This window comes from Grampus griseus (assembly GCF_964374135.1).
Source record: "Grampus griseus genome assembly, chromosome: 7".
Lineage (NCBI taxonomy): Eukaryota > Metazoa > Chordata > Mammalia > Artiodactyla > Delphinidae > Grampus > Grampus griseus.
Window position 1 is genome coordinate 94,015,499 of NC_139001.1, and position 12,967 is coordinate 94,028,465.

Here is a 12,967-nt window from a genome sequence, read left to right on the forward strand (position 1 = left end):
TTATCAATTTTGTTTATCTTCTCGAAGAACCAGCTTTTAGTTTTATTGATCTTTGCTCTTGTTTTTTTTGTTCCTATTTCATTTATTTCTGCTCTGATCTTTATGATTTTTTTCCTTCTAGTAACTTTGGGTTTTGTTTGTTCTTCTTTCTCTAGTTCTTTTAGGTGTAAGGTTAGATTGTTTATTTGAGATTTTTCTTGTTTCTTGAGGTAGGCTTGTATAGCTATAAACTTCCCTCTTAGAACTGCTTTTGCTGCATCCCATAGGTTTTGGATCGTCGTGTTTTCATTATCATTTGTCTCTAGGTATTTTCTGATTTCCTCTTTGATTTCTTCAGTGATCTCTTGGTTATTTAGTAATGTATTGTTTAGCCTCCATGTGTTTGTGTTTTTTACGTTTTTACCCTGTAATTCATTTCTAATCTCATAGCGTTGTGGTCAGAAAAGATGCTTGATATGATTACAATTTTCTTAAATTTAGTGTGGCTTGGTTTGTGACCCAAGATGTGATCTATTCTGGAGAATTTCCGTGCACACTTGAGAAGAAAGTGTAATCTGCTGTTTTTGGATGGAATATCCTATAAACATCAATGAAATCTATCTGGTTTATTGTGTCATTCAAAGCTTGTGTTTCCTTATTAATTTTCTGTTTGAAAAGAAAAAAATATATTTTCTGTTTGGATGATCTGTTCATTGGTGTAAGTGAGGTGTTAAAGTCCCCCACTATTATTGTGTTACTGTCGATTTCCTCTTTTATAGCTGTTAGCAGTTGCCTTATGTATTGAGGTGCTCCTATGTTGGGTGCATATATATTTATAATTATTATATCTTTTTCCTGGATTGATCCCTTGATCATTATGTAGTGTCCTTCCTTGTCTCTTGTAACATTCTTTATTTTAAACTTTATTTTATCTGATATGAGCATTGCTACTCCAGCTTTCTTTTGATTTTCATTTGCATGGAATATGTTTTTCCATCCCCTCACTTTCAGTCTGAATGTGTCCCTAGGTCTGAAGTGTGTCTCTTGTAGACATTATATATATGGGTCTTGTTTTTGTGTCCATTCAGCAAGCCTGTATCTTTTAGTTGGAGCATTTAATCCATTCACGTTTAAGGTAATCATCGATATATACGTTCCTATGACCATTTTCTTAATTGTTTTGGGTTTGTTTTTGTAGGTCCTTTTCTTCTCTTGTGCTTCCCACTTAGAGAAGTTCCTTTAGCATTTGTTGTAGAGCTGGTTTGGTGGTGCTGAATTCTATTAGTTTTTGCTTGTCTGTAAAGCTCTTGATTTCTCCATCGAATCTGAATGAGGTCTTTGCCAGGTAGAGTAATCTTGGTTGTAGGTTCTTCCCTTTCATCACTTTAAGTATATCATGCCACTCCCTTCTGGCTTGTAGAGTTTCTGCTGAGAAATCAGCTGTTAACCTTATGGGAGTTCCCTTGTATGTTATTTGTCATTTTTCCGTTGATGCTTTCAATAATTTTTCTTTGTCTTTAATATTTGCCAATTTGGTTACTGTGTGTCTCAGCGTGTTTCACCTTGGGTTTATCCTGTATGGGTCTCTCTGCACGTCCTGGACTTGGGTGGCTATTGCCTTTCCCATGTTAGGGAAGTTTTTGACTATAATCTCTTCAAATATTTTCTCGGGTCCTTTCTCTCTCTGTTCTCTTTCTGGGACCCCTATAATGCGAATGTTGTTGCATTTAATGTTGTCTCAGAGGTTTCTTAGGCTGTCTTCATTTCTTTTCATTCTTTTTTCTTTATTCTGTTCTGCAGCCGTGAATTCCATCATTCTGTCTTCCAGGTCACTTATCCGTTCTTCTGCCTCAGTTATTCTGCTATTGATTCCTTCTAGTGTAGTTTTCATTTCAGTTATTTTATTGTTCATCTCTGTTTGTTTGTTCTTTAATTCTTCTAGGTCTTTGTTAAACATTTCTTGCATCTTCTCCATCTTTTCCTCCATTCTTTTTCCAGGGTCCTGGATCATCTTCACTATCAGTATTCTGAATTCTTTTTCTGGAAGGTTGCCTATCTCCACTTCATTTAGTTGTTTTTCTGGGGTTTTATCTTATTCCTTCATCTGGTACATAGCCCTCTGCCTTTTCATCTTGTCTATCTTTCTGTGAATGTGGTTTTTGTTTCACAGGCTGCAGGATTGTAGTTCTTGCTTCTGCTGTCTGCCCTCTGGTGGATGAGGCTATCTACGAGGCTTGTGCAAGTTTCCTGATGGGATGGACTGTTTGTGGGTAGAGCTGGCTGTTGCTTTGGTTGGCAGAGCTCAGTAAAACTTTAATCCACTTGACTGCTGATGGGTGGGGCTGAGTTCCCTCCCTGTTGGATGTTTGGCCTGAGGCGACCCAACCCTGGAGCCTACCTGGGCTCTTTGGTGGGGATAATGGTGGACTCTGGGAGGGCTCACACCAAGGAGTCCTTCCCAGAACTTCTGCTGCCAGTGTCCTTGTTCTCACGGTGAGACAGAGCCACCCCCCGCCTCTGCAGGAGACCCTCCAACACTAGCAGGCAGATCTGTTTCAGTCTCCTATGGGGTCACTGCTCCTTCCCCTGTGTCGCGATGCACACACTACTTTGTGTGTGCCCTCCAAGAGTGGAGTCTTTGTTTCCCCCAGTCCTGTAGTCAAATCCTGCTAGCCTTCAAAGTCTGATTCTCTAGGAATTCCTCCTCCCATTGACAGACCCCCAGGTTCGGAAGCCTGACATGGGGCTCAGAAGCTTCACTCCAGTGGGTGGACTTCTGTGGTATAAGTGTTCTCCAGTTTGTGAGTCACCCTCCCAGCAGTTATGGGATTTGATTTTACTGTGATTGCGCCCCTCCTACCGTCTCATTGTGGCTTCTCCTTTGTCTTTGGATGTGCGGTTTCTGTTTTGGTGAGTTCCAGTGTCTTCCTGTTGATGATTGTTCAGCAGTTAGTTGTGATTCTGGTGTTCTCGCAAGAGGGAGTGGGAGCTCGTCCTTCTACTTCGCCATCTTGAACCAATCTCGAATATACTTTTTATTAATTGAAGTATAGTTGATTAGTTTGTTAGTTGGTTATTTTCAGGTGTACAGCACAGTGGTACAGTCACACACACACACATGCACACACACACACACATATATATTCCTTTTCAGATTCTTTTTCGTTATAGGTTACCACAAAATATTGAGTTTAGCTCCCTGTGTTATACAGTAGGTTCTTGTTGGTTATCTGTTTTCTACATAGTAATGTGTATATGTTAATCCCAAGCTCCTAATTGATCCCTCCCCCCACCCCCCTTTCCCTTTTGGTAACTATAATTTTGTTTTTTGTGTCTGTGAGTTTCTTTCTGTTTTGTAACTAATTCATTTGTATCATTTTTTTTTACATCAATATAAGTTTAAGTTTTCTGGTTGGGTAATATAAATTGAAGTAGAGCTGACTTCCTTTTTAGTGGAGATCGGAAATATGGGGAATGGTAGAATACAATGAAGAGAAGTACTTGGATAACTATGCATAGTTGTCCTTTGGAATCTGATGGTGGTGGGATTTTTTTCCCCCCCTGGAGTATGTTTTGGAGAAGTACTTGTAGTAGAAAACATGGGCAAGAAAAGCCTGAAAAGGTGATTTTCCTGAGAGATTTTTGAGATTCTGGGTGTGAGCAGTATTGTTTTAGGGCCAGAAGGGTCTTTTCAAAATTCAGCTCTAGTTATGTCATCTCCTAATTGAAAACCTCATTGCTTTTTTTTCTTAACTTTATTTTTTAAATTTAAATTTATTTATTTTAATTTTGGCTGCATTGGGTCCTCGTTGCTGCGCACGGGCTTTGTTTTAGTTGCAGTGACGGGGGGCTACTCTTGTTGCAGTGCACGGGCTTCTCATTGCGATGGCTTCTCTTGTTGTGGAGCCCGGGCTCTAGGCGCAGGGGCTTCAGTAGTTGTGGCTTGCAGGCTCTAGAGTGCAGGCTGAGTAGTTGTGGCACATGGGCTTAGTTGCTCCACGGCATGTGGGATCTTCCCGGACCAGGGCTCGAACCTGTGTCCTCTGCATTGGCAGGCAGATTCTTAACCACTGCGCCGCCAGATAAGCCTGAAAACCTCATTACTTTTTGACAGATAAAATTCCTTAACCGATGTATGGCCCTACGTGATCTTGTCACTTTGTACCAAGAATGTCTTGCTTTCTCACCTCCAGCCCCAGTGGTCTTATTTCTTACTGTGGTCTTATTTCTTATTCCTCTGCCTCAGATATTTTTCACTCTCATCTTTGCCTCTCTACCTTTTAGCTCTTGTCTGCTCTTCAGATCCCAGCTCAAGCAACACTTCTGAAAATTCTCTCCCCAACTCTGATTGGCTCAAATCCCTTATTTTAAGCTCTCTATACACTGTGTGCTTCTCCTTCATAGCTCTTGTGATGGTAGAAGTTTTATATTAATTTGTTGCTTATTTGATACATGTCTCCCTAACTAGATTATAAGCACAATTGAGGACAGGAACTGTGTTTGTTTTTACTTACATCATCCCAGGACCTAGTGTGGTTCTTGGCGCATAATAGACCCTCAATAAGTATTGTTGAATGTATGTGAATGAGTGCATAAGTGAATGAAGTCATAGTTTCTGCTCTCAAGGAAGTCCCAGGCCAGTGGGAAGATAGCAGCTGCAATCCAAAATGAGAAGTATGTTCTATTAGAGATATCAGTACAGTTTTTCAAAGGGGGAGGTACTGATTAATGAAATCCCAAAGCCTAGAAACCATCACTTTAGGTCCTGAGGAATTTTGAAGGAGAGAGAGAGAGAGAGAGAGAGAAAGCAATATGATCAGATACATACTTTGGAAAATTTTCTCTGGCCACAATATGGAAGATGGATTGTACCCAGACTAAGCCAAGAGGCAGGGGTAGACATAAGAGATTATTTCAATAGTCCTGCTGAAACTTGAGGACCTGAATTTAGTTGGGAGCGTTAGGGAAGAAAGAATAGATAAGAAGTGAAAGATATATGTTAAAATGGCAGAATCTATCAGAGGTAATGTCAGGTTTGATATGGGTGAAGGAGAGAATTTTGGTGACTGGGTGATGCCATTAATCAGAGTTGGGACTATAGGAAGTGGAACTTTTTTGGGATAAAGGGATTGAGTTATATTGGGGGCATATGATTCTGTAAATTATCATAGTATTGTAGCTTTTTTTTTTTTTTTTAAATGCCTAAAGCTGTTAGGACTTGTTGAAACATTGTCTCCCCCTTACTTCTGAATACCACATTTTTCTGGTTTTCCTCCTACCTTACTGGGCACTACTCAGTTTTCAATGCTGGCTACCTCCATCCGACTTCCAAATGCTGCTGAATCCCAGGTATTTGTCCTGGGTTCTTTTGGTTCTCTGCTCTACTTTTTCTCTCAGTGATTTCATCCAGTCTTATTTCTTTAAATACCTTTTGTACACTGCTTCCCTCTTGAAGTCTCCAGAGTAATATACCTAACTGCTTACTGGACATTCCTACTTAAATGTCTAAGACACATCTGAAATATAACAAGTCCAACAGTAGAACTATATATATATGTGTGTGTATATATATATATATATATATATATATATTTTTTTTTTTTTTTTGCGGTAAGCGGGCCTCTCACTGTTGTGGCCTCTCCCATTGCGGAGCACAGACTCCGGACGCGCAGGCTCAGCGGCCATGGCTCACGGGCCCAACCGCTACGCGGCATGTGGGATCCTCCTGGACCGGGGCACGAACCCATGTCCCCTGCATCGGCAGGCGGACTCTCAACCACTGCGCCACCAGGGAAGCCCACAGTAGAACTATTGATTCTCTTTCTTCCTAAATCTGTTTTTCCCACTCTTCCTCATGATGGTAAAATAAATCTGCTTAGCTGCTCTAGTGAAAAAAACTAGGAGTCAAGGCATCTGTGTCTAAGGTATGGATGAATTTAATACCTTTAGCTACATCTCAGAGGCTAAATGTCCCCAGAGTTATTGCACAGAAAAGACATCATTAGAAAACCCTTCTTGGGCTTCCCTGGTGGCGCAATGGTTAGGAATCCGCCTGCCAATGCAGGGGATATGGTTCGAGCCCTGGTCCAGGAAGATCCCACATGCCGCCGAGTAACTAATCCTGTGCACCACAACTACTGAGCCTGCACTCTAGAGCCCGCAAGTCACAACTACTAAGCCCACGTGCCATGACTACTGAAACCCATGCCCCTAGAGCCCGTGCTGCACAACAAGAGAAGCCACTGCAATGAGAAGCCCGTGAACCGCAACGAATAGCCCCCACTCACTGCAACTAGAGAAAGCCCGCGTGCAGCAACGAAGATCCAACGCAGCCAAAAATAAATAAATAAAATAAATAAATTTTAGAAAAAAGGAAAGAAAGCCCTTCTTTATATTCGGATTAAAGAGGAATTTTCTCATCTTTTCTTGCATCTGCATAGTTTCATTTTATCTTAGAGTTAATCTTTGATCAAATCGAAGTTGGGGTTGTCCTTATGTTTGCTGTAAGAATTGAACCTAATTTTATTGCAGTGTTGTTTGTAATTGCAAAATATTGGAAAATTACATGTAATGTTCAAATGTAGGAGACTGATTGAACAAACTGTGGTGCACTCACACATAACAGACAGGCACCTGGGTATCAGCCTTGATTTCTTTCCTTCCCATCTCCCCTTGTCCTCACATTTATCAAGTGCTGTTGCTTCTCCCTACAACCCCATCTCACCATCTCCTTTCTACTACTCTTGCCCAAGTCACCATCATTTCTTGCCTAGTCTCCCTAGTACCATTCTTGACCCCTTTAAATAATTTTCTACACAGCTGCTAATGTGTTTTTTTAAACCTAAGTCAGAGCATGTCACAAACCTATTTTAAAAAAACTCCAATGGCTTCCTATAAAACTTAATATGAAAATCTAAACTTGACCTTGGCCTGCTTACCTGGCCAGCTTTTCCGCTTTGTCGCTACTTCTCACCCCCTTGCTCACAAGCTCTGCCACAGCTCTTTTCTGCCTCAGAGCCTTTGCCCGCAAGACTCTTCTCCATGGCTCTTTCTTTCTACTGGTCGAGTCTTAGTTCAAAGTCCTCTTTAAAGTGGTATTCTCTGGCCTTACAGCTCAATGTTTTATCTCCCATCCTTCCCTTAGTCACTCTATACATTTCCTTGTTTTCATCTCTGCATAATGTTTATCAGTATGAGAAGAATTCCCTCTCTTCCTTCCCTCCCTCCCTCCCTTCCTTCCTTCCTCCCTCCCTCCCTCTCACTCTCCATTCCTCCTTTCTTTGTCCTCCTTCATTTATTTATGTTTCTTACCCTCCAGATTGTAGGCTTCATCAGAGAAGGAATTTTATCCTTTTTGTTAACTTCTATATCCCCAGTGTCTGGAACTGTCCTACAGTACTGGCACATCATATAAATACTCTGTGACTATGAATATACCCGGTATCTATATAAACTATGTATCTATAGATCTATGATACTGAATGAGATGATCAAGTTACTTTTCATGATAACACAATCATCAAACACTGTGTTAACAGTGCTCAAATATATATTATTTGAAAAGGAACAGATATTTTCCCCAAAGAATGGGGAAGGAAAAGAATAATAACACATGCTTCATGTTGCTGTTTTGCACAACTTTGTTTTTCTTTTTAGGCAGATTGGAGTAACAGAGTGGTGGGTGGGTAAAGTCCTAGAAAGCAACAGGAGTAGCAAGAAAGAGATGGAGTTACAGACTAAATAAATGAAGAAAAAATAACGGGATGGGTGTAGTTTAGCAAAAATTAAATCAGTACAAATCACATGCCAGTACTCAACTTGATTTTCTGGACTAATGGAAGGGAAAAGAAGTATGAATGAAACTGAAGCAAGAGGGTAATTTAGAAAAATTATATTTGATTTTAGAATTCAGCCAGAGGAACATGAACCACAGACGTTCATCACCCTTCCCAGGACCAAGTTCATTTTCAGCAGTCCAGGTGGGATGACCAGAAATGAAGTGAGTAGAACAAGGCTACCCTGGTATTGCCCTGCTCAGTCTCTACAGCCTTCTTTAAACATTCTGCTCTGTATTTTAAATTAAAAGAGCTTCTCGTAAAAGTAAATTACATACTGAAACTTTTCTCCAGAATAGATAAGTTCTCATTCATATGGGAACTATGTTCCCATAGTTTTGCCTTCCTATCTATTTCCTATCTTCCAAACCTAAACATGCCTTATCCATCCGTATAGACTCAGCCCAAGTTCCAGCTTCTGTGAAGATCTGCCCAAAGTTTGAATCCAAATGAATTTTTCTTACTGAAACTTCTGTGACATGCATGTTTTATTGCTTAGTTATTATTCCATGAACATGTGTCTTGCCTCCTTAATTGGGCTATAAGCTCCTAGACATTATGGAATATGAATATTATTTATTTTTTTGGAGTCTAAAGCACTCTCAGCCCACTTCTGGGCTAATGGAAGGTGTTAAAGTGAATAAAAACAGTTTATTTGGGCCCTATGAACATATATTTGCTCAAAGTAGAACCTACCTGAATGCTCTGGGATGAATCTGTTATTTTTTCCATATAAATCATTAATGACATTTTGCTTTTTATTTCTGACATTAATTTAAAAGGCACTGGGAAAATTATTTTTGATTTGCACATGAAATAATGTACTGCTTTTTTGAATAAAAGCACGAGTCATTTTTGTTATGAACAATTTAGGTTATATATTCTATTTCTAGATAAAAGTGTTCAAAATAGGATTTTAGTGATACATATTTAAAAACAAAAATAAAATATCTTCTTGAAATTTGCCTTTGTAGTAAATTCAGTCATTCAAATTGTTTTCTCTCAAGACCCAAAAATTTTAGAGCATTGCCAGCTTTGAGTTTATCCTGAAAAAGAAAAGATTTTATTTTAAAGCATTATTTAATGGTTGTTTTAAAGTACTTAGTAAGTGTCTTTATCAGGTTTTTAAAAACTCAGTTCCCCAGTGTGAGAGAAAAATATTAGCAGGTTAAACAATGACTCTCTTGACCCATGTTTCACCCCACTGTTTTTCAAATTATATTCATATATTTGTTTTGAACAGTCTTTTAAAAGCAAAAATATAAATGGTGTGTGGTATATTTGTGCTTTTATTATTTTCCCTACTTCTCAAATATGTTGACAATCATGGACAAAAAAAGGATTTTTTTGAATTTTGAAACATGTAAATATGTATTTATGTTATAAGTAACATATAAAATGTATATTTGTTTTATGCTTATTTTTATAATAACAGTTCCTAGTGAAAGATTTCTGCAAATGCTTTTTATACAACATAATAGAATGATAAGTTTAAATATATTAGAAACAGAATTATGATATGACCCAACAATTCTACTCCTAGTTATATAGCCAAAAGAATTAAAAACAGGGACTCAGATACTTGTATGCGAATGTTCACAGCAGCCAAAAGATGGAAACAACCTAAGCATACATCAACAGATGAATAGATTTTTAAATGTGGTATATACATAAATGGAATATTCAGGCCCCAAAAGGAATGAAGTTCTTTTTTTCTTCCAGTTTTATTGAGATATAATTGATATAGAACACTGTATAAGTTTAAGGTGTACAACATAATGATTTGACTTATGTACATCATGAAATGATCACAATAAGTTTAGTGAACATCCATCATCTCGTATAGATACATTAAAGAAACAGAAAAAAATATTTTTTCCTTGGGATGAGAACTCTTAGGATTTAGTTTCTTAATAACTTTCATATATAACATATAGCAGCATTAATTATATTTATCATGTTGTACATTACAACCCTAGTACTTATTTATCTTGTAACTGGAAGTTTGTACCTTTTAACTAACTGCCTTCAGTTCCCCCTTTGTCCTCTATTTGAAATCTAAGTTTGAAACTTGGTTGTGGGAGGAGGGGAGGAGAATTACAACAGGGAAGACCCTCTTAGGAAAATGACTTTCTTTTTACAGGACCCTCCAGTGAGTTTTAGGTCTGTAAGATAAGACAGTTGGAAAGAGTGCCCAGAAGTCATCTAGCCACCTACCACCTTCTCGGTATATGTGTTGTCCTTTCACATGGCCCTGAATAAAAAGTAAGCTCTTTTGGAGCAAGAAACGTGATACAGATGAAGAGTCTCAGAAAATTGTACAAGTATGTACATTTATAAATTTCACATGAGAAAAAAGACTGCCAAGTTTTTTTTCACTCTCTCCCCAGCTATAGATTAGATCATCTCCACAGAAAGAACTCCTGTGTTTTGAGGGGTAATTTTGTGATACCCTAATTGATATATATCCCGCTTGCAAAAGGCAGGTATGTAATTGAGGGTGGAAGGAAACATGTATGGTGTCGTGTAATATCCGTACCATTAGTGTGTATCTATAAATCATGACCACTTCAGGGTTCTCACACAACCTTGCAGAGTGGGTAATTTGAGGCAGGGACCTCTTATTCAGGGTTCTTCCCAGATTCACACTTGGGCCATCCTCCTCTAAAGGAAGATTCAGAAGTGACTGTTGCTGCTGTGAGAAACTATTTGCTTTTTAAAATAGGTTGGGTGGGGCTTCCCTGGTGGTGCAGTGGTTAAGAATCTGCCTGCCAATGCAGGGGACATGGGTTTGAGCCCTGGTCTGGGAAGATCCCACATGCTGCAGAGCAACTAAGACTATGTGCCACAACTACTGAGCCCACGTGCCACAACTACTGAAGCCCATGTGCCTAGAGCCCGTGCTCTGCAACAAGAGAAGCCACTGCAATGAGAAGCCTACGCACCACAACAAAGAGTAGCCCCTGCTCACCACAACTAGAGAAAGCCCACACGTAGCAACCAAGACCCAAGGCAGCCAAAAATAAATAAATAAATTTATTAAAAAAAAATAGGTTGGGGGGCTTCCCTGGTGTTGCAGTGTCTGGGAATCTGCCTGGCAGTGCAGGAGATGTGAATTCGAGCCCTGGTCCGGGGGGATCCCACATGCCGCGGAGCAACTAAGCCCATGCACCACAACTACTGAGCCTGTGCTCTAGAGCCCACGAGCCACAACTACTGAGCTCGTGCGCCACAACTACTGAGCCTGTGCCCTAGAGCCCGTGAGCCACAACAAGAGAAGCCACTGCAATGAGAAGCCCGCACACCGCAACGAAGAGTATCCCCCACTCGCTGCCACTAGAGAAAGCCGGCACGCAGCAACGAAGACCCAACGCAGCCAAATAAAAATAAATAAATAAAAATAATAAAATAGGTTGGTACTGAGTATCCTTTGAAGGAGATACATTTTGGTGTGTTGGATGGAAACCTGATCCTGGAGTCTGGAGATTTGGGGTTGGGTCCATGTGCTGTAATCCAGCAGTTATATCCCTTTTGGCAAATCACTCAACCCCCAAGTCTTGTTTTTCTCCTCTGCATCTACATGGTGGAATGCATTTGCCTATCTCCCAGGCTGGTTGTGCTCATCAAATGGATTTATTTATTTCATTTAAAACTTTTTAGTGAAATTTTACCTTCATGTGGCTCAAAATTCAAAAGGTATAAAAATGTACATTTCCTTTCACTAGTGCTACCCAACCACTATTTTTTCTTTCCAGAGTTATCAGTTTCTTGTCCTTCTTCCAGAAATATTTTATGCATTTATATGTAGGTTTATAATTTTATTTCACAAATGGATAGTATACCATACACAAATGGAAGTATACTATATGCAGTTTTTGCACCTTGCTTAACTTAATATATCTTAGAAATCGATTCTTAGTATTTTTTTATGGCTGTATAGAATCCATTGTATGGATATGTTATTATTTATTTATTCCCCTGTAGATTGTTTTTAGTTTTATTACAAACAGTGTTATAATGAGTAACCTTATACAGAATGTCATGAATTTGTGACAATATAAAATTTTTATTCAAGATTTTCTGAAAACTTGAAAGTGATAAGCACATAAAATTAAATAACAAAAGGCATGTAATAATAATTATTATTATTCCATTAAAATCTTAATCAGGATTCTTGGGGTAATCTGGTTTCAGTTTAATTTTGGTTAATGTTATAGAAAGTTTTTCATTTCTCAACCTTTGATATAAAACCTTTGATATAAAAAGTTAAAAAACTTAGTATTGCTTACTACTTTAGTAAGTATATATTTAACAATTCAAGACTTTTAGTGCCTTAAGGTGGGTAAGTGCCAAAGGAGAAACTTCCTGTTTAAAGCAGTCTGAGGTCTCCCAGTCAATAACTTGCAACTAGTATATGTCAAAATGGACCCTTGGGACTTCCCTGGTGGTCTAGTGGTAAAGAATCCGCCTTACAATGCAGGGGATGCAGGTTCGATCCCTGGTCAAGGAACTAAGATCCCACATGCCATGGGGCAATTAAACCCACGCACCGCAACTACTGAGCTCACGCGCCTCAACTAGGGAGCCTGCGTGCCACAAACTACAGAGCCCACGTTCTGTGGAACCTTTGCGCCACAACTGCAGAGCCCACACGCCCTGGAGCCTGTGTGCCACAACTAGAGAAAAGCCCTGTACACCCCAAGGAAGAGCTCATGTGCCGCAACGAACGATCCCGTATGCCTCAGTGAAGATCCTTAGTGCCACAACTAAGATCCTACGCAGCCTAAAATAAAAAATAAATCTAAAAAAAAGAAAAAGGACCTTTGTTGGCATCTGTTCATGTACTTCAAGCCTACTGAGAAGATGTGATGAGCTAATATATCCTTAAAAATTAAAGCAGAGAATTAGAGTTGAAGAGAAATTTTGGATTCTAGTTTAGAAGAAAGCCAAGACTTATACAAAAGGACTATGACTAAAACTTTTGTAAGATTTATTAAGAATTTATATATCCCCATGTTTTCATTTTTGGCCATCCCTGTCCCCTGGTAGTAATTGGCAGTGAAGACTTAGGAAAAACTTGTTTTGTTGGGGGTGGGTGTGGGATGGGAAGGGGATGGCAAAAGAGAGGAAATCTGGGGACACTGAGTCTCATT

General features: G+C 39.2%; 1 protein-coding gene across 3 annotated transcripts in view; it reads right to left on the reverse strand.

The window, feature by feature from the left end:
- Window positions 1–7,618: 7,618 nt before the first annotated feature.
- The window catches only part of ACMSD (aminocarboxymuconate semialdehyde decarboxylase), a 64,680-nt gene continuing 59,331 nt past the window's right edge, over window positions 7,619–12,967 (reverse strand). For all 3 annotated transcript variants that reach the window (XM_082659051.1, XM_082659052.1, XM_082659050.1), the window contains one exon: window positions 7,619–8,860. In XM_082659051.1, coding sequence (XP_082515177.1) covers window positions 8,798–8,860 — 63 coding nt within the window. In that variant the 3' untranslated portion in view covers window positions 7,619–8,797. The remainder of the gene's footprint in view (window positions 8,861–12,967) is intronic.